General features: G+C 40.2%; 1 protein-coding gene across 27 annotated transcripts in view; it reads left to right on the plus strand.

Annotated features, from left to right (window-relative positions):
- The window catches only part of NEBL (nebulette), a 355,791-nt gene that overhangs the window by 255,015 nt on the left and 77,898 nt on the right, over window positions 1–22,878 (plus strand). For 16 of the 27 annotated variants that reach the window (XR_014818008.1, XM_084980375.1, XM_021064957.2 and 13 more), the window contains 3 exons: window positions 1,228–1,338; window positions 11,856–11,957; window positions 13,455–13,556. The exons of 1 other annotated variant lie outside the window; for it this stretch is intronic. Coding sequence is in view for 21 of the 26 variants with exons in the window: in XM_084980375.1 (XP_084836501.1) it covers window positions 1,228–1,338; window positions 11,856–11,957; window positions 13,455–13,556 (315 nt within the window). In the remaining 5 variants the exon portion in view is untranslated. The remainder of the gene's footprint in view (window positions 1–1,227; window positions 1,339–11,855; window positions 11,958–13,454; window positions 13,557–22,878) is intronic. 10 more of the 27 variants (XR_014818007.1, XM_021064950.2, XM_084980383.1 and 7 more) reach the window with 1 other exon arrangement.

The raw sequence follows: 22,878 nt of genomic DNA on the forward strand, positions 1-22,878 counted from the left end.
CCTACGAGGAGTTTAAATTCATGAGAATGTCTGATAAACTCACTTATTCATGTATTCACTGAACATTTATTGCATTTCTGTTCTGTGTCATTCATGGTGACTGGCACAGGATATTAAAAGATGTGTAAGATATAAACATAACTCTTAAGGAGCTCATGTCGGTAAAAAGTTTTCTTTGGGTTTAACTGTGTTCTTTCATTAAAATTTCGAGCTTGTTTCGTTCTTGGTGAACACTATTCTCGCTTTTCTTTTCAAGTGGCCTTTATTCTGTGTCAAGAATTTCCAACTCCATTTAATATCTTATTCGTAAGCCTTTAGTATATATTTTATGTTAATATAAAATCATTCATTTATTCCTATTTTATTCTCATTCATTTATTTGTTCACCTATTGAGCAAATATTTATTGCAGTTTACTTTATATGAGGCATTTTTCTGGGTTCTGAATATTTAGTGAACGAGACAGTTCTATTCTAGTAAGGAAAGACAGAAAATAAGTAATTCTACAAAAACTGAACCAAGTAATTAAACTTCGTGCAGGAAATAGGATATATAGGAACAGGCTAAGAGTCAGGGGATAATTTGCTGTCTTAGGGATCTTCTTGAATTTGTAACTCTGTTGTTGAGTTTGGTTACTCCTCCTTCCTAATGGATGGATGCCTTCTCTCCATCCCAGCATGGAACAGATTTAATGTGATGCTCATTTCCCTAACAGAGAACAAGGCTTGACATATGTGAGACATTTCTTGTATTTTCTTGTTAAAAGATTAGGACTTTTAATGAGATTTATATTATTTTATAGCTGGACCTCCCTAAAATCATAACAGTCCATTAAAAATGAACAGGTCACTTTTAAATAACCAGTCATTCCCCCAGTTTTGTTATTGGCTTTTCCAGGATTTAAACCTTGAACATGTACGACCCTAAAACCTCTTGGATGTGGAAGATTTCCCAAAACCGTAGCTGAGATTTAAGTGAGATGAATATGAGTGGGGATTTCAGCCTGTGGACAAAGACTTATGAAACAAATGACAAAGAGTTGGAATTAGGAGTCTAAACAGAAGCACGAAGATTAAATGTATATTATCTTGTTATGGCAGCTTAGGCAAATTTGACCCTCGATGGTGGTGTTCAAATATATAAAATCCTAGCAAAACACTGAAATATAAAAGGTAAGAGTTTCACACACCTCCCCATGAAACTAACGGTTATGTGTGTTTTTCTTAAGATTGCCTATAAGCAGAAACACCAGGCTGCCAGAGGATTCTCAGATTATGCTCACATGAAGGAGCCGCCTGAGGTCAGACACGCCTTGGAGGTCACGAAGCACCAGAGTAACGTAAGGAAGCCATTCCCATGACTTTCCGGAAAATCGTAGTTAACGCACACCAGGGCAATGCTCCTACTCAAAAAGGGCTTTAAAATTTCTTTTACTTTTCTCTCTCAATGTTCAGTCAGAAGCACACCTGAATTTTTCTGTCAGCGGTCACTGGAAGCTTGTGGAGTGCCTTTAAAAGGGCAGGCATTTGCAGACCTGGCAAAGTGGGTTGCTGGCATGTCCTAGAGCTTCCTTGACTTGATGGTGATGCTCTCCTGGTTTCCAGCCTAGAAATGCAGAAGCACCTGCAGACAGGGCCTTTGAAATCAGTGGCCAGGGGAGAATCATTCACCAACATGAGCAAGATTGTCCCCCACTGTGGTGTCTTTGGGCATGGGCGTGGGGGACCAAATTGTTAGCACCTAAGACCTACGAGGAACAGGAAAGCAGTTGCTGTCTCATGGCTGGCTTAGAAGCAGAAGCCAAGAGAGAGGGGAAACAATCCTGTAGGAACCACATTTCTTCTTTGGTTATAAGGTTGCAAGTATATCAAAACTTTCCTGTATTTGCTTAGTTCCCACTACTCTCTTAGGGGTCTGGAAGAATAATTTCTTCCTGAAATTTCAGTGTAGGCTTCCTTGTCTCCCTGTCATGAATTCTTTACTTTCTAGAAGGAGGAACTGCTTGTCAGGTTCTTTATGGGTTAGAATCGGTTGAAATAAGGTGTTTGCCTGCCTTGGGTCAAGAAACTCCCTGACTTTGACACGTACCTGAAACATCGTTGTCGTCTCACACAGGCTCTGTCCCCTCCTTAGTTCTCTTGGTGATGGGTGCTTTGCTGCCAGGGCCCCAGCTGCGCAGTGTCGCCTTTGTAGGATGGCAACAGTTATCTGGTATTAAATTGCAATAGGTCAAGGCTTAAGTAAAAACGGAGTGAGCTTTCACATTTTAATCCAAATGTACAAACACATGCCGGTGCCAAGAGTGCTTTTCTAAGATGGTTTAAGGTTGATAAGAGATGAAGGAGCTACCTGTCTGTAATTACCAGCAAGGCCGTTCTAACAGGACGCTTTATAAGAACTTTTGCTTGCGCAGTGACTCCCGTGATCATAATAACTGCCACTCACCCAGCACCGCCGTGCTCGAGGAACTGGGCCAAGCCTTTGATCATTTCCAGTTCTCCCAGAACCCATGTCCTGCTTCCCATCTTGTAGATGAAGAAAACGCGACGCGAAGAATCAAACTCCCCAGTCTACTCTTTCTCTCACCCCCTGCTGCCTCCCTCTTAAAGGTCACTGGTTCTTGGGCAAGATTTTAAATGAAATTTTTAAAAGCGAGGGCCGAAGAGACGATCATCAGAATTCAGAGCAACGGATCCCGTGCACCCCAGGAAAGCAAAACAGAGACACTGAGCTTCCACTGTTTGGAGCAGAAGAAACTGGGAATTCTCGTAGACGCCGTGGGTTAGGGGGTTAGCGAGTGGTCCTGGTGGCCTGGGGAGGCGGCTGGCATTACACGGATCCTCAGGAGGCCCCTTCTAACTCTATATAATTCAATGAAATTCAAATACGGAAGTCCCTTATCATAGAACCGAGGTTATTATTTTAACTCTGCCTTTTCTTTTAAAAGGTCTTTGATTGAGGGATTGAGGGAATAGAGTATAAAGCCCCTTTCTCCTCCATTCAATACTGTGTACTTATGGGAGAAGGATGTATTTACTTACACTCCTCTGCCCGCTCGGCTCAACCTTTACATGCAAAGTTTGTACACATAATAGGATTTAGAAAGTGTTAAACACTGTTTACTCGGATTGAACGTGAGAATGCTCTCTGTATTCTACCTGTGAAGTAGCTGATATTCCCCTGGAGTCAAGTCACTTGGAATAATACATTTGTCGTCCCTACGATATGAAATTTAAACGTGGGTCTTGAAACCCACCGCCTCAGTGGGTGAGGCTACGGCACCTCCGTGAAAGACAAAACCCCGTCTCCCACAAGACTCCAGTGCCATGGAATTCATTGGGAGAGAATTTAACTAATAGAATTACCTTTTCATAATGTGGGGTGTCACCTGGCGCTATGCCCATAAAGGACCTAATTAAATTTAAGATGAAATGTGTTGTCACATGTGCATCTGATTTACCTGGAACAGTGCTTGTCAGCATCTTCACTTATCTTTTCATGTTCCCACCAAAATCAAGTCAGCTTTCTGATATCTGTTAGAGAATTGAGAAATTGGGACAGTTACAGTGCAAAGCTTGTAATTCCTGATCAGGCTTTTTATTAGAATGTTCATCCCTGGGACACATGGAGTGATTTTTCTTTCGGAACCTTATTCTGCCTTACCTTTGGAGATGTGGATACCCAGGGTTGGGGGGGAAGATTCTTTGTGACTGGCCGTCTGAGTGTTCACCTCTGAAGAACTGGGGGTTCCAAGGGGAAGAGTGCTCTGGGGGGAGAGTACTCCTTCGCCCCCACATTCAGTGATCCCGAAGCAGGAAAACAACTTCTCCGAGTATCCTCCATTATCACATATGATAGAAAAGGAATTGGGAGTCAGGCCAGGGTTGAAATGCTTCCTTTGCCGCATGTTCCCTGTATGACCTTGGGCAAGGTACAAGTATCTCCATCTCGGAGTGTTTTCATCTGTAAGACTGCGGCAGTGTTACCTGCCTCACTGGACTCTTGCAAATGTTAAGTGAGATATGATATGTCAAGGGCTCTGTAGAAGAGCCAGTCCATAAAATGTTAGTTCTGTTTGGTCCTTCTCCAGTTTTAAAGGGTGATTTAATAGCTTAGGGTGATATCATAGTTAATTTAAAACAATGAAATGAGGTTAGATTTATAAAAATGCCAAATCAATATGAAATTTATATTAAGAAGCATTTAGGTCAGAAGAGCATATTCACAAGGTACCTGAACCCATTTAACTACCTATCTTGTTGATACTGTAATCAAAAAATGATTAAAAACTAATCTAAGGGTTTTTTTTTTTTTTTTTTGGTATCTTAAGGGAGGTACCCCTGCCAAATTTTTCTAATGTAATTACAAGCACTGGGGATATTCTATCCCGTTACTTTCCCCTAAAGATGGGCTTGAAATGAAAACCCCAGGAACATTATGAGTTTTCATCAATCTTATCAGAGACATGAAGTCCATCCAATGCTTCATGAAGTCAAACTAATTTGAAACTGCCATTGTAAGTTTTATAAATAATGTGGTCTGTATAGACTTGCCATGAAATTGGAGGGGTAAACTTTCCTCAGCCACCATATTGGTAACCAATTCAATGTGTATTAGAAACAAGTATCCATGAGGGGAAACCAGAGACTTAATGTTCTTTTCCAGAATGATGTATGTATTTTCTTAACGTTGATGAAAAAACTTATCAGTAGACAAAACATCTCTTCCATCAGAAGGTGAAAAAGCTTAAGGATAAATCAGTAAAATGATACCGGAAAAACGTTTATGACTCTGATTCCTTGATGTGACTTCTCATAACAGTGCTTTTAGAATTTAGTATTAAAATAGGTACATCAGTACGTTCATCTCTAAGGCAGAAGCGTCACTAATACCTAGTCTGCTTTCTTCACAAGATTGTGATGGTGATAACGTTATATCGCGAATAAGAAAACTCTAAAATGCTTTGATTCATAAGGACAATGCTGCTAATGATGATAAATGTTAGATACAGTTCTGTGTTTTACTCCATAGTTTAGAAAATTGAAAAAAATATTTTCTGAAGAATATCAGATCCTATATTTACATATATATATTTATTTTTTTGTTTCATTTAAAAAAAATTTTTTTTGTCATTTTAGAGCTGCACCTGTGGCATGTGGAGGTTCCCGGGCTAGGGGTCACATCGGAGCTACAGCTGCTAGCCTATGCCACAGCCATAGCAACACCAAATCCGAGCAGTGTCTGTGACCTGCGTCACAGCTCAAGGCAACGCCAGATCCTTAACCTACTGAGCCAGGCCAGGGATCGAACCTGCAACCTCATGGTTCCCAGTCGGATTTGTTTCCACTGCGCCACAACGGGAACTCCTTTGCTTATATTTAAAAACTTTATATTTTCTTTTAAAAATAATATTCATGACTTAATGATTTAGTAGTTTTTTTACATGCAGCATGCCCAGGCAGAGAAAAAGACTTCCTCAGATAGAATTTTCATTCCATGTGCCTACTTGATGACCCTTAGAAGGCTTCTCTGATGAAAGAGTTTATGACGAAAGAGTGTCTTGGGGATGACAACTGTAATCAGCTTTAGTCAAGATTATGACTTAATACATGTTACACTTCTCACTTCTGTCCTACAAACTTAAAAGATATGTAGCCTATCTAGTTTCTTCTCACCAAGAATCACTCTAACCTTCCCCAGAGCAGCAAAGGAGATGCAATGAGTTTGGGGCCCATTGGATTTGCTTTCTTTTATGTCTGTCTGTTCACACACCCAGCACCCCACAGGTGTCTGTCTATGGCTGCCATCCCTCAGCTCCCAGGCTCCACATCTCCTAGTACCTGAATTTCACTATAAGGACCAATCATGGTGAAGGTTTCGCTGTCCTCTAGTTTAGTAACTGACCAATGGAAGAATCTCGAAGCACTGTTGCCTGAACATGAAAAGCTTGCTGCAAAGGCACTGGGAATCCTTTGCCCAATGTGTCTGGCTGTACACGGAGAATAAAGGCATCCATTTCACTTCCATTTTCAACACCTGAGTTGCTCTTATCAGCCAAGCCCACCCGAGAAAGATACAAGGACAGGGCTTCTCCATAATTGTTCCAGCCTCGGGACGGAGCTCTGACGGAGCCCAGTCGAGTACAGACAGTCCAGCACAACAAGCGTGAGGTGAGGATGTAACACAGGACTGTGTGCAAGATGTTTAGGAGAGTGCCTGGCACATGGGAAACTCCGCATGGATGCAGGAAACATACAGAAGACATGGCCTCATGAACCCGAAAGAGACAGATTAAAAGGCGAGACCAAGCGGTGATTAAAAGACAGAGTCAACTGAGATGAAAATACAAGCTGAGCAGGAACGTGAACATGGTGACATAAGAAATTCAAGGACAGGAGTTCCCTCGTGGCGCAGTGGTTAGCAAATCCAACTAGGAACCATGAGGTTGCGGGTTTGATCCCTGGCCTTGCTCAGTGGGTTAAGGATCCTGCGTTGCCTTTGCCGTGAGCTGTGGTGTAGGTTGCAGACTCGGCTCGGATCACGCGTTGCTGTGGCTCTGGCGTAGGCCAGCAGCAACAGCAGCGATTAGACCCCTAGCCTGGGAACCTCCATATGCCACGGGAGCGGCCCTAGAAAAGGCAGAAAGACAAAACAAACAAACAAAAAATGAAATTCAAGGACAGATTTTGATAGAATTAAAATATTTAAAAAATTTAACTGCATTTGATCTATGATATTTTGTTGGTTTCAGATGATAGAATTAAAATCTTTATTGGAGGCAATAAAGAACAGATTTGATAGTGCAGAAAAGCACATGAAATGGAGGCTGCATTTGGAGTTTGTAGATTCAGTGGATTCTAGAATCCATCTCATATTAGCTCAAGTGAAAACTGAGAATGTATTGGTTTGCGTAATTGGGAAATTCAAGCTCCCTTCAGGCGTAACTGGGTCCAGAGGCTCCGTAGTGTCATGAGAACTCTCCTTCTCTCCCATCTCTTGGCTCAGCTTGTTTTTGTGTGACTTCATTTGCAGACAGACCCTGTCTAGGTGGTCTCAGAACGACAGCTGGTGTTTCCAAAATTCAATCATCCTCACACCAACTGATCCCAGAGGAAAGGACAGCAGCTCTCTCTCCCCCAGCCTCAGATCCATCTGTGACTTTGGCCTTGCTCGGTTGTGGGTCTGCCCTCTGTTTAGTCATGGTTTCCAAAGGGTTGGAGTACCTGATTGGAGAGCCAGTCACGTGGCCCCTCCTGTCGCTGGGAAGGAAGGCTGCATTTGGTAGCCCCTCGCTCACATGGAGTGAGGGAGGGGCAATTTCCAAATAAAAAATGCTAAACAAATTGGAAAGAATTAACACATGTTCACTACAAAGGAACGAAGGAATAATTTAGAGATATTATCCAGATATGTGGAAAAGGACAAGGTAAGAAATTCAGTGGGAAAAACAAGGCAGGAGGAAGAATTCAGGCGTGTAAAGTAAAAATTCTAGGTGCACAGTCTTTGCGAAAATATTGTATACTGTTGTGTACTACTGAAAAGATAAATCCTAGAGACAAGATACCTTAGAGACAAGATAAATGTATTAATTTGATAATAATATGATAATCATTATATTTCCCTGTGCGGGATGTATAGAAGATGAGGCTGAAACTTCATTGAAAGCTATAATAAAAGATTTTTTTTCTTGCTTTTTAGGGCCGAACCGGCGGATGTTCCCAGGCTAGGGCTGAATTGCAGCTATAGCCGCCGGCCTACGCCACAGCCACAGCAATGCGGGATCTGAGCCACCTCTGCGGCCTACACCACAGCTCATGGCAATGCCGGATCCTTAACCCAGTCAGGGATCGAACCCGAGTCCTCATGGATACTAGTGGGATTAGTTTCCACGGCCACAGCAGGAACTCCCTTTAATAAAAGATTTAAAGAAATGGGGAAACATACCTTTTTTCCTGGGAACAATCTGAAATATTGGAGAGATATCATTTTCCCCTAACTCGTTTGGTAGGTTTAGTGCAATGCCCATTAAAATTCCATTTGTTTCCTTTGTGGCGCTTACTAGGATTATTCTAATGTTCACTAGTGTAGAATAACTAGTTTGAAATTAAGAAAAAAAGTGGAAATAGAAGAGTATTAAAGGGAACTTGGTTTAAGGGATCTAGATCCTTATAGTCGTACTTTTAAGAAAAGTGTGAGGAGTTCTCAAGTGGCTCGGCAGGTTAAGAACCAACGTCTCCATGAGGATGCAGATTCAGTCCTTGGCCTTGCTCGGTGGGTTAAGGATCTGGCCGATGCGGCTCGGATCCAGTGTTGCTCCAACTCGACCCCTAGCCCATGAGTGAGGCAGTGAATGTTAAGTCCTTAATATAGTACCTGGGACATCATAAGTGACCTAAAATGAAAATTATTATTTCTCCTCCTCCTCCTCTTCTTCCTTTTTCTCTCTTGGCTCCTTCTCTGTTTTATTTCTTCCCTCTCTACTTTCTTTTTTATTCTCTCCTGTACTCTGAGGACCCAGTAGGGACCAAAACATTAAATAAAATGTGGTAAAATCAATCATTGACCCTCAGGCTTGCACCTGTCCTGGGTGGCTGATTTCCAGGATTTCTGTCTTTCCTCTTATTCAAGACAGTTCTATGCAGAGCACTGTCTCACCGAGCCAAGCCTGCCTGGAGAATGAGGGCCCTTCTGTTCTAAAACTGTGAGTGTTGAGGGTTTGGATTTTTCAGGAAATAGAAAAATACTTAATACATACGTATACGTGGTATATATGTTTATATATAAACATTCACATATATATTATATATATAACATACATGCCACATATATGTGTTAAATATGTTTATGTATATAAACATTCTTTGCCTTTCTGCTGAAAACCTCTCTTCTGCTGCGTAGCATTTTTATTCTTCCTCGGTCAGAGGGCTGCCGAAGGGAGCAAATGCGTATCCATCGTGACATTTGCGACACGTCAGGCGCGCTTCCCTCGGCCCCACGTACCAGGTGAGGTGGGGAAGGTGAGTCGCTTTCCCCGGGGACCATGTTGCCATCCAGCTGCGCTCAGACATCCTTGCAGAGCTCGAAAACCAGGGGCTGGTCCCTCAGTGTAAGACTATTCTCAAGCCTGATATTCTGGAAGGTCTGTAGTGACCAGGCCTCTCTCCGGTGTGCCTCCGTGGTGTCCGCCTGTTTGAATGTGCAGCTCATGTCAATCTTAATATTTGTTTTGAGTCACATGTGCCGGCCTCTAATTTGCAATTTACATGGATGGAGGGGCCCTATTCAGAGGCCCGCTCCCGCCGCCTTTGTGCGGCTCCCCTCTCTTCACGCAGTCATTAGGCTGAACAGCATATAATTAGGTAACCCATGTACAGGCGGAGATTTCTCAGAGGTTGCGGCTCTTTGCAAAAAGTAACGGTTTCCGTTTTTACCCTCATTCTTTTCTAAACAAAAAGACATTTCCCCCCTATGGCTTTCTTCTGAATGTAGTAACTCAGAAACAGTAGTCTGGTGGGTGGGTAATAATTTGGGTTTGTTTTCACCTGAGAGTCCGTTTTTTGTTTACACAGCTTGTGTTTAACTCGGTGCAGGCGGAGGTTGATTGGCCATCATTTGTAGATGAGTGTGTTGCTTTTGGAAACCAATCAAAATTGGCTTATTTTAAATCCCTTCAAGATTTAAAACTCGCCCAACAAAATAACTCAGTTTTCAGCTTATTTTCATTTATTTTGCTACCTGTGTGCACAAAACCTACCTGAAATTGCTTGTTAAGATAAAGGCTATGAAAATAGAAGTAGTGAAGAAAACAGATGTTCCTGCTGAAATTATGCTAATTACACGTAAGCTGTGTTCACTTGTCAGACAGGTTCATGATTATAAACATAGTTTAAAAAAATAGGTGGTGGTGGAGTTCCTGTTGTGGCTCAGCGGGTTAAGAACCTGACTAGTATCCTCGAATATCCCTGAAGATGCAGGTTTGATCCCTGGCCTCGTTCAGTGGGTTAAGGATCCCATATTGCTGTGGCTGTGGTGTAGGTTAGCAGCTGCTGCTCCGATTTGACCCCTAGCCTGGGAATTTCCATATGCTGCAGATGCAGCCTTAAAAGAAAAAAAAAAAAAAGTTGCTGGTGAGGGCAAGGCAAGATCTTAAATAGAAGTGTATGTACATGCTTCATTGAAATGAAATAAAATAATATGCATTAGGGATATCAAAGTACTAATGCATTATTGTTTCTTGGTAAATATACTTGGTATTATTTTTGAAAGAATTAAGATAGTACTTTTTTTTTTAAATGTTTTGAGATTGAAAGGAAAACAACAAGATATGTTGATATTGCCCAGAACTCTGGTTCACAGTGATCTACTGGGGAATCCATTACAGTGCAGATTATTGGCCCCTATTTATCAAAATTTTGTTACAGAGCATTGAGGATGGGCCTTGGGAGTCTAAATTTTTAGTAAGTATCCCACAAGTGATGCTATTGCAGAGGTGTGCAGGCGACATTAGAAATACTTGTTTTGTACAAGTGCAGTTGAGTGTGCATTTGGTATAGATGTTCAGTTGTACATTTCTGTGTTCTACCTTTTTCTTTGCTTGTTAGGGAGGTACCTGCAGCATGTGGAAATTCCCATCCATGGTGCAGCTGCTGGCCTACACCACAGCCACAGCAAAGCAGGATCTGAGCCATGTCTGCAACCTACACCACAGCTCACAGCAACGCTGGATCCTGAACCCACTGAGCGAGGCCAGGGATTGAACCCGCATCCTCATGGATACTAGTTGGATTTGTTTTTGCTGCACCATGATGGGAACTCCTGTTCTACCTTTTTTATGTCTTGAAAAAATGAAGATGTTTTTTTAAAAATGACTTACTGCATCTTCTTTTGCGTTATAAATTTAATAGAATCTAATGTAATGGACAAGTTGACTACCCACTCACCAGTGAATTTGCCAAATAGATTCCATCTGAGTGAATAGATTTTAGGTAAATACTCCTTCAGCTCATGACTGATCTCAGGAAATAAAGAAGTAGACAGACTGGTGCAAAGTTTCCCATTGGGGATTATATGAGTTGGCTTCTGTCCTCTCCTCCCATTTGTCAGACAAGTTAATCTAAATGACCACTCATCTGAAGTACATTTGGCAAAATATGTGTGTATACTTTTTTCTCTTTGTTTCACACTTTGGTTTGGTTCTAGCTAATGTGCATTCAAAGGATGAATATTCCCTAATGTAAACCCTTTTATTATTGGAGGGTCAAGTCACTGCAATGATATTTACTAGAATAAAAGTACCCATCATTAAGCCTCCCAGATCTGGACATTTAAAGAGTCCAGTCAGAAAAGGAAGGGAAAAGTGTGGTTGGGAGGGTGAAAGCTGGAGCGTTCTAGAGTTTCACGCACTCTCAACCAAGGAAATGATTTTCCGTATTCGTGTGCTAGAGCTTATCCTGTATCCTCTTGGGGGTCAAGATTGTGTGATGGGCAAGCTAACGCCCTTGATGTTCTGTATGTGAATATGCGCACACACACACACACACACACACACAGAATGACGTGCTTATGAGGGTGGTTGTGAAAATCCTGTAGGATTGGTTTTGTGCTGCGGTCTTGGGATTATATATTATTTATATTGTGTAAGTTAAGTTCGTGTGCAATAATGTTAGGCACCAGCATAGTAAAAAGAGAATATAGCCAAATAAATATTGCACATAACAAAAATTTAAAAAAAATCTTATAGTCAGTGGCTTTCTGAGAGGATTATGGCAAGGATAAATAACATTATGGACATTAAGTCTGGGAGCTGTATGAAATTACTCATTTTCTTTTTTCAATCCAAATTGTCTCTTGGATCAGATTTCTTATAGAAAAGATGTGCAGGACACCCACACGTATAGTGCGGAGCCTGACAGACCGGACATCAAGATGGCAACGCAGATCTCCAAGATCGTAAGCAATGTAATCTCTCTTTCTTGTCTTGAGCAGAATTGATTTCTTATTTTTGTGGGAGACAAAGGATGGCTTTGGTAGTCGGATGGTTAATTTAATTAGTAAAATTAATCTGAGTTAAGACATTGCAATTTTTTTTAATTTTAATTTTTTTTAGGGCTGCACCAGTGGCATATGGAAGCTCCTGGGCTAGGGGTCGAATCGGAGCTGTAGGTGCTGACCTGTGCCACAGCCACAGCAATGCCAGATCTGAGCTGCATCCGCCACCTACACTGCAGCAGCCAGTAATGCTGAGCCTTAACCCAGCGAGTGTAGCCAGGGCTCGAACACGGGTCCTCATGGATACTAGTCGGGTTTGTTAGTGCTGAGCCACAATGAGAGCTCCACATTGCGATACTTTTTATCTGAAGTATCCATTTGACTAGTAAATTATTTGGCTATGTGCCCAAACTGCCCAAACTTGACTATGGCTCATGTTGTCATGCTTTTAAAGAAATGGATACTATTTAGGCTTAAGATAATACTCAAATGTCTCTGGCTGAGAGTCAAGTTTGTTATTCATCTGGTCCCATGTTATCTCACACCTTGTCCTGAAGAACTTTCCCGGGTCTTGTTTCCATCCCGTTGCTGTTAGTTGTGCAGATTCTCTTTGGTCAGCATTTACCGATACACATTTCCTATGCATCAAGACTGTTTCTCTCTTCCATAAGATATCCTTCTTGGTTAATATCATTTTACTTAAATACACCTTCTATCCTGGTTAAAAACAATGACTTGACTTGAACAAAAAATTTGAGTAATTTAGGTTATACTCACCATAAAAATCACTAACTCTTTATTAATTTCAACTGCACATTAACCCAACAGGGTTTGATCAGTTCCTAAGACTAAACAAAGCCATAAACAGAATTTATGTTTGTTTTTTTTTTAATTTTTTTTTTTTTTTTTTTTTTTTTTTTTTTTTGTCTCTTAGGGCTGCACCTGTGGCATATGGAGATTCCCAGACGAGGGGTCCAATTGGAGCTGTAGCCGATGACCTATACCACAGCCACAACAACTCGGGATTCGAGCCTCGTCTTGGACCTACACCACAGCTCATGGCAACGCCGGATCCTTAACCCGCTGAGTGAGGCCAGGGATCCAACCTGCATCCTCATGGATGCTAGTCAGGTTGGTTAACCACTGAGCCATGATGAGAACGCCCATAAACAGATTTTCTGTCTGCAGAAAGCAGGGTCTCAATTATCTAGGAGTTTTTCCTAAACATAAACAGTGATGATGATGGTGATCAGATTCAAAGACTCAAACTTAGTTAATTATTTTATGATAAAAAAGTTTTTTATAGAATCACGTTCTTCTTCGTAGTCAGCATTTTGGTATTTGGTGAGTTGTGAGGAATATTCTTTTATGGACCAAGAGTCTATTATATTTTATTTTGGCTGTTTTCAATGTAATTTTTCATTGGAAAGTAGAAATACTTAACATTCTTGTGCTTATTCATTTTAGGCTGAATACAAGAAAGGCCAAGGAGTAATGAATAAAGAGCCTGCTGTAATTGGAAGACCAGATTTTGAACATGCTGTGGAAGCTTCTAAACTTTCTAGTCAAGTAAGAATCTAGTGATGATTCCACAGTGATTTTATTCAGAGATTTGGTTTCTAGGAGCACTGGAAAATATTTTATTTTAGATAATATCTTTAATTGCAAGAATATGGAAAGATAATGTTTCTGTAACCATGTCAGATAGGATTACGGTAATTGTAGATTTCAGTAAGGGATAAAATAAGTCCAATTTTAAGCATGAAACTAAATTTTCTTTTCTCCTGGATCAAATCCTACCTTTTTCAGTGAGTTCAACCATGTTGTCACATTTCCTAGGATTTCTATAATTTAGTAATAGTCATATCAATTAGATTAGACTAGATCAATAATTGAATTTCCGTCTATACACACATATACACGATTTTAACTTGATAAGAAAAATAGCAATTTTCTCAAATTTTAAGTACTTTGATGACAAAGTGAAGAAGTAATGTAAATGAAGAAAACATTGAATTAATACAAAGGATCTGAAAGAAGTGTGAAGACATGCCATATTTTTGGCTGAACGTCTTAATATACAAAAATTTCAATTCTCCCCAAATTAATATACAAATGTCATGCAATTTCAATTAGAATCCAATAGGTTTTTTTTTTTTTTAAGTATGGATGACTGGTCTTAGAGTTTGAATAGAAAGGAAATGCCTGAGAATATCCTTTAAAAGTATGAAAAGTGGAGACCAGCGAAAGAGAACTTAAGCTGTGAGTTACCATAACACAGTATAAAACCACTGAAATTAAATCAATATGGGATTGGTATAGTAAGAGATAGAATAATCAGTGGGATAGAATAGGGAATCCTAAAATAGGTTCTAATGTGTATAAGAATTTAATATGTGATAAAAGTGTTGATTCAAGTCAGTGGGAAAAAGTCGAGCTAGTTAATAAATAGTGCTGACATAACTGGCTTTCCATCAGGGTAAAAATAAAATTGGACCCGAGTCTTAAACCATCTACAAAATGAATTCCAGATGGATTAAAGATGCGAATGTAAACAAAAAATAATTTTAAAATCTTAAAAGAAAATGTAGGAGACTACATATACCACATAGGGATATCAGAGCTGTTCTTAAACAAACTGGGAGATCCAGAAGCCGTGAAAGAACAGACATGCTTGACTATGTAAAAATTAATGACTCTTTTAATGGAAAAAGATCACATTTGCAAAGTCAACAATCATGATAACAAATGGTACATTTTATGCATGAGTAGGGTTTTCAACTCTGAAAAATATCCGTTCTTCAAGCTGCAAAAGTCTTAATTGGATTACATTCCAAAATGGAGAGATGTAAATGAGGGAAATTAGAAGATCCAACTGTAGAACGTAAAATGCCATCTGAACAAATGAAAAAAAGTCCTGTTTTCCTCACTGGGGAAGGCCGGAGAAGGGCCGGGACCCCAGGCTCTTCTCAGTCCAAGTAACTCCAAGTTGAAGAGCAGGGGATGTTGGCGCCCACCTGGCAACTCTGCCAGTATCGCATTTCAGCCTTTTCTGGGGGCACAGAGTTCCCATCGGTTGAATAGGAGAAGCAGCAGATTCTAGAAAAGCAGTACAGTTTGGTTGAGTAATTAAGAAAACGGGCTGTGGCGCCAGACTGCCCGAGTCTAGCCCAGGCTCTGCCGCAAGCTTGTTGAGTGACTTTGGACCGATGGCTTAACTTCTTCCCCTCTACCTGCAGTTTCCTGATCTGTGGGATGGCAGCAGTACTGCTTCTTAGGGTTGTTGTGAGGATTAGATGACTTACTGTGAGTGACTTAAAACACTGCCTGGCCCATAGAGACAATCTATATCATTTCCCAGGAATAATTTTACAGCTGTTCAGAGTAATTTCTTGCTCTGCATTTTTTTTCCCCCTCACAAATTCATGCACAAAATGAAGCAGAAATAGTTGACACTGACCCTTGGATTCTAGTCTTAAATTCATTCCTTCTCCATCTTGTTTGAGACTCCTTAGAAGAAAGTTTTAGTAATTGAGCTTTTATTTTCACATTTCGGATGCCACCACCCCAAATCCTACCATTTGCTTCTACCTGGGTTTTTTGGCAGACGTAAAGAAAAGATATCTCAAATCATTCACAACTGAATGGTCAGATACCTAAGCAGATTATAATTAGTTATATCTGTCATCTTTGTCTTTTCATGACATTTTGCTCATCTCAGGGTGTATAAACTCATTGGAAAGGGGAAAAACTGGGCAGATGAATATATAGGACTTCTGGAATGGACTCGGTATATTCGTTTGTGTTTTCATGTGTATTGACTCGGTATATTCATTTGTGTTTTCATGTGTATTGACTAGAAACAAAGGCAGAAAGATCATGTATTCTCTTGCTCCCAAGTTCGTGACAGATTATGAACTCAGAAGCACACAAAAGCAATGAGTGTGTAGAGGGAGAATGAATCAGACTGGGACACAGGAGGCAGAAGGCAGGATGCATGATGCAGGAAGGAAAGAGCAAAATAGCACCAGATTATTAGGGAGAAGGTGATGACGAGGCAGGGCCCATGGTGTGGAGAGAGAGGACACGTCTGATGAAAAGATGAGAAAGAGAAGGGGGAGGGGGCAGAATTCTCCCATTTTACCTGTAAGTTGATCTCTGTGGGATGGAACCTGGGAAAGGTAATGGAGACATGAGACCCTTGTACGATAGTTCACTTGTACGATAGTTTTACTCCCAGAATTGTAAGGTTTCCCTTTTGAAAATCTAGGAGGCACCCAAAGTTATGGTCAAGTAATTAAAAGGACATTAGTAAAAAAAATCAAAGTGAAACCTCATGTGCCAAGGTAAAGAGATGTGTGTGTTTACAAGTATCTCAAATATTAGGACAGTAACTGTTGAATTTTCTTTAAAAAATTCTTCTAAGGGTGGTTATTTTGTTCAGTATAGTCATATGTCCTCTTAATTTATTAATTGAAATCTGTCTCTGTGATGAATGGAATTTTTTCAGTTTTATAATATCAAAGAAAAGTTTGTGCTTATAATAATTAGTGGTTGTTCTAAAATTGTATTTGATGTATTGCTAAGAATGGGTTTTAAACCTAAACATTACGTGTTAGATTGCCTTTAAAATTGAATGCTAAGTCTTGTCCTTAAATTGTCCTTAAATTGAATGCTAAGTATTGTCCTTAAATTGTCCTTAAATTGAAGGGATATTAATTGATTTAGAGAATCTCCTGTTCTCCCTTCTCAACAAACGCTCTCTCGACTCCAACCTCCTTACACACACCTTGTGGCTTAAACACCACGTCCTTGACTTGATTTAAATTATATTGCTCTGTTCTCCTTTAGTGTTCTGAACACAATGTAATATGTCTAATATGTGAACACATATATAATTGTATATGTGTGTCTCTGAAATACCTACTTTGCTTGCACTCTGTAAGCTCTGTGGGGACAGGGTTTAATGGCATTAATGGTGCTGATTAGGCTTTCGACAAACACAGAGACCGATTATTAAACAAATTTCTTTAGATCATTCACATGTGGTGCAAAGTTGGTGAGCTCTTATTTTGTTATGAAAATAAGGGCAGGGTATGTTTTATGTAAGATTCAAACGTAAAGATATTGATTTTATGGTAAATTACACAGTCAGAAGGGGAGCGATGGGACCTATTTAAACCTTTTGGCTCTTTTCTTAGTTCATTTATGTGCAGACCTTATAGCAAGATAAGAAACAGTTTGGTGTTAGTGTCTGATAAGTGTGTTTTTTTAAGTAATTCAGATACTTTACTTTGTGGTAATTAATGTGGGAAACCTGAGTTTTTGTTCTTTAGATGTCTTTTGAATCAGATCACACCGAGTTCTGAAGGTTCGAATAAGATAAATTTCACAACACTTTGCTTATTTTTAACTCATTATAAGTATGTGAATGACATATATACCTTAAATAATTAATCTCATGTTATGGAAATAACCTGGAAAAATTAGATGGCATTTTAAAATTCAAATTTTAAGATGTATAGCCCAATGCCTAATTGTTGTAGGACGCTTTAAGAATAAAGCTCTCATAAAAATCTGTTATACAGCTATAGCAGAATTTGGAGACACCATGGAAGTTACCTGATCCTGCTTTTCAATGAAAGAATCCCTTCTCAGTGTGAGCCATCCACATATTCATGCAGACGAAACAGTTATTGAAACAGATATTACAAGCTAGACACTACGCTTGGAACTAGATTTTTCAGGGGTGAATAGGACAGAGTCCATGCCATCACCGAGCTTTCAGTCCAATGGGGAAGGCCAATGCCAGAGACGGTTCTGCAGGTACAGCGATGTGGGGTGGGGTGACCCGGTAAATGTGGGGTGCCTCAGAAATATATCAGCGGTAACTATTCTCATTTGGGAGGTCAGAGGAGGCTTTCAGAAAGATGTTCTAGTAGCTGCAGGATGTGTAGAAATTATTCAAGTGAACCTCGGGAGGAGCTTGGGGACAGTAATTAGAGCAGGAAAGCAGAAGATAGTTCTCCTGTTGGCCAGCTCAGCTCATAGAAAACTTCCACTATAAGCAGCATAAATCTCATTGGCTACACATTCTACCTAGAAATACTAACTTTACCTTTTATAGTAGAATACATACTATTTTTCTATTTTTGTAAATATTTGAAGACAGTCACCACCTGATCCCCAAATGTCTTCAGTATAGCACTCTTCAGCACAGTAAGTAATGCAGAGTGTGCATTAAATAAATAATTCTTTTTTTTTTTTGTCTTTTTGTCTTTTCTAGGGCCACTCCTGCGGCATATGGAGGGTCCCAGGCTAGGGGTCGAATCGGAGCTGTAGCCGCCGGCCGACGCCAGAGCCACAGCAACGCGGGATCCAAGCCGCGTCTGCAACCTACACCACAGCTCACGGCAATGCCGAATCCTTAACCCGCTGAGCAAGGGCAGGGATCCAACCCACAACCTCATGGTTCCTTGTCGAATTCGTTAACTGCTGCGCCACTACGGGAACTCCTAGATAAATAATTCTTGAATGACGAATGAATGAATAAAGGTCTGGCAGAAACTGTGTGGTATAGATGCAGTATATTATTTTACATCTATTATTTTTCATTTCCTTTGACTTTTTTTTCCTTCTGAATAGGATGTTATTCAAACCAATTTAATAATGACTATGGGAGTTATGTGTTGGGGGAAAAGATTTGGGAAAATAGTTCCAGGACCTTTCTCAGGGTGTGACTCACTTTGAGTCCTGAAAGAGAGTTGGTTGTTTATCATTTTCATCATCATTAATTTATATATTTCTCGTTAAGTGCCAGAGCCATTCAAAGCACTGGGTCAGGCACTAGGGATACAAAAATGAATAAAAATCTATTTCTTGCTCACTGTCTAGTGGGAGAGCAGATATTACACAGATAATTCAAATATGTGCAAAACTTAGAAAATAATCTTGTATTTTCCTGGAAAATGCACCTCTGATAATTGGTGAATATTACTAAAATGTTGTCTCGTAATACATCAGGTGAAAAAAATGCAGGGTTTTGTTGGTGTTGAAGTATTTAAATCTAATCAATTAATCCAGCTGAGCAGTACTGGCTTGCATCAAGTTTTCTTTCAATTATTCATATTCTTCCATCTCAAGGATCACGAGTATCTTAGCTATGTTATGAGTTATTTATATCAGTGGCAAAAATCGTTTATACGATCCCTGAGCACAGAGAGTCCATCATACCGCCTCTGTACCCCTTGAAGTTCTCAGCACAGTTACACTAGGAGCAGATGCAACGAACAGGGAGCTATTACTTGGAAATTAATCTGACTCGTTCTCATGTTATTAAACCTGACATTTGCTCTTTCTGAGTAAATGGAGTAAATGTATATTTCTGAAAAACAATCAATCCCCATTGTAATGGGATTGCTTCCTTCCTCTGCTCATTAAGCATGGAACCTGCGTTGCTTCCTCCTATGAGTTCCAACGGAGGCTGGGAAAGCAGGGTGACCCGGACACACTCCAGCAGCCCTGGAGTTACTCAGTCTGATCCAGTCGCATGCGTAAAATCACTTCTTATTGGATGGACTTCGCATGAAGACCCAGATCCCTGACGTAGCTGTGAGCTTCGGGGGGACCTGGCCGTTCCAAGCTCTCCAAGCTCTCCTTTCATTTCCACCTTCCGGCCAGCCCTGTGTTCTTAAGTCCCTTGGACATCCTGAGCATGTCCCTCTCTGACCTTCCATGTGCTGTTCCCCCCGGGAGCACCCCTCACTCGCTCATCCCTTCCTTCCCCTTTTATCTCACAAACACACCTCCTTCAACCTCAAATAGCACTGTTTCACTTGCCCGGACTCGAAGAGGGTCTGCCACAAAACACGGCTCCAGTGGCCTCAGTGCCCTTCTCTGTCTCTGTTCTGGAGTTGGTCTCTATGCTTAACTGTCATCAGTGACAACTGGATGTGATCGAGTTGGTGTTTGACTGGCATGTCCCTCATGCCTAATTCCAGAATGGGCACTTAGTGGGCACATGTATACAAACACACTCATGTGTGCAAACATACATGCATATATATATATATAATGTACTGCAATGTATGTGTGGAAACCTTTTCTCTTAGGTGTAGTAAAATGAAAAAATCAGTTAAAGGCGGAGTCACAAATCATACATACCTTACTTACCATTTTAACACAAAACACATATATGTGCATTTATTCACCACATTTTTGATGTAGTAACAAATCTTTTTCTTTGCAAATGAGTTATCTTTAGCTTGAAATTTGGTGGTGTTTTTGCAGACTCATTCTCACAGTGCATTTTCTATGATTTGTATTTTGGAAGACATTTTGCTTAAAAACTGCTAATCTGTCCAAGTTCTAGAATATTCTAGATTACTTGCATTCCTCCCCACCCTCTACACCCCCAAGCAAACTTATTGAGGGTTGTCTTGACAACTCTTAATTAGATCACAATTTGTTTTTAGGGAATTCCTAATCATTAAATCTTTCATAGGAATATTGTGGTTTTCATGGAAATAATAACTTTTTACAGTAGATTTGTCGTGTTCACAATATTAAATTAAATCATGTGATCATAAGTACAACCAGCATAAACAGGGTTTGGGACAAAGTCATTTGGTACTTGGCAGGCTTACAACAGTTCTAACAGTAGCAGAAGTGCTGGACATACCTTTTTTTTATTTTGATAGGCAAGAAATTATTAAGATAGGACACTTATGAGAGATGCACGTGGACAGGCAAGAAGGCTCTGCCCCCAGGATTCAATGAATGACAGTTTTTTTCACCGCAGGAGAGCCTGGGCATACTTCTAAATCATGTTTAAGTGTGATTCAGTCAGATTTGCTTCCTGACTCCAGGCCTGCTGGAGCATGTCTGAGTTATACCAACATTCCCAGCCTCAGGTAGCAGCTCATCCTACTTCATCCTAGGAACCCAACACAGACTCAATGTTTAATGCCTAGAGGAAGGAAGAATGTGGATTGATTATTGTTTTTCAGAAACATTAATTTACTCAGAAAGAGTAAACACCAGATTAAATAATAGATGAGAACGCACCAGGTTAATTTCCAACTAACACTTCCTTCTGTGGCATTGCCCCTGGGTTCAGTGTAACTGTGCTGGAAACCAGAGGGGGTACAAAGGCAGTGAGTACATGGGCTGTCTGTGCACAAAAGGTGCCATTTAGTTGATCCATAACTAGAACACTCATGGCGCCTGAGCTTGGGAACTCTGAATAACTGAAAGAAAACTTGAGGCAAGCCCCTGTTGCATAGCAGCATCAGTGGATTAGATGGAAAGAGATGCCAGCAGAGAATGTGTCCCATGCGGTGGCATCAGGCAGAGTGTTTTCCTCAGTAGGTGCCCAGTGTTGGTGAGTCTGGTTGAGTCTGGTTGCAAGGAGGTGCAGAGAGTCTGCTGTCATCGTCAAGTCCAAACCCTAAATTTAGGGACTAAAAGCCAGAAGAGACAGAAACACAGATTAAAATACGGTGAAAAGTGCCGTAGCAGAGGAGTGGTGAAGGTATAAAGGGAGTGGAATTGTGTGCTTAGCAGGAGGACCAGGTAGGGAGGATCTTTGCTTTCCTCCAGCTGCTGTGGAAAGTAGTGAAGGAGATGGAAATTTATTCCTTGAGTGATGTGGTCCTTGATTTCAAGACAAAATAAGTTTTTTTAAAAAATCAATGATTTTCTTGTTTTAGAGAGGCCTCGCCAATAAATTAGAATAAATGAAGTTTTGCTTGAATTTATAAGGCAATCCGAGTATCAAAAAGGCAAACTATTACATTTAGAATGAAGAACCAATGAGGTTCTACTGTGCAGCACGGGGAACTGTGTCCATTTCTTGGGACAGAACATGATGGAAGATAATTTGAGAAAAGAATGTTCTATCACTGGGTCACTATGGTGTACAACAGAAATTGATACGATACTGTAAATCTGCTATAATTTTTTAAAAAGTTATTCTTAGGAAATGGAACCACAGCAGAAAACGTTGCCTATGAGCCATTTTGAAATATTTTGCACATGTCTCCCACCAGGGGTTTTACCAGCTCCCTCCCGTAGGTACCTGTCCTGCATCCCTGAGGGGAAGACCATTACCCGTCCACACTCAGTTTAAAGGAGATAAATGAGCCATGCCCACATTGCCTTTTTTGGTAAAGGTTTCTATAAGGCAGGATCTTAGGATGTATGAGTAAAGGTGCACTCTGAATATTGTAAGAAAACAAAATACTGTAATACAGAATCGCGACATAATCAAAATACTACAAGACGACCAAACAGCTTACTTTTGCTTTTAAGGTCTATGCATCCTTTCCTGGCTCTGGGTATCAAAAAAGATGTGAAATGGTACTGGCAATCTTTTATTTTTGTAAAGAACTTGTATCTGTGTTCCAATTAGTTATCATAACGTACACTCACATGTTTATGTATCATGGAGAAAATACAGTTCAAGCAGATATGTTGATAGTCCTTTTTTTTTTTTGGTTGCCTTAAGACTACTTGAAAAAAAATCTGCAGTGAATATTGGAGATGATTCTGCCACTGAATACAACTGTAGTGTGAAAGCAGAGAAATAAAAACTGACCCTAAATAGATCCCAGGATGTTTTGAAAAATGTGATCCCTAACAATGAAGTTTTGAACATATGGGAAATGATGAGAAAAGCGATGGTATGAGCCATGTCCTGCATTTGAAGTAATTCTCTCAGGAAAATTCATACTCAAATTCTGAGATTTAGGACCTGTTTTCTGAATGTGCTAGATATTAAGACATTTGTGGTCTCAATTACTAATTGATCATAGATTGAAGGATGCAGAAATAGAAACTGACATTTAAAAATCCTGAGGTTTTAGTACATAATTCTTGTTAATAGGATTTG

Source organism: Sus scrofa, chromosome 10, assembly GCF_054392235.1.
Source record: "Sus scrofa isolate SSC_HxYL_T2T_F1_AM1 chromosome 10, Sscrofa_HxYL_maternal_Yorkshire_Landrace_v2.0, whole genome shotgun sequence".
Classification (NCBI taxonomy): Eukaryota; Metazoa; Chordata; class Mammalia; order Artiodactyla; family Suidae; genus Sus; species Sus scrofa.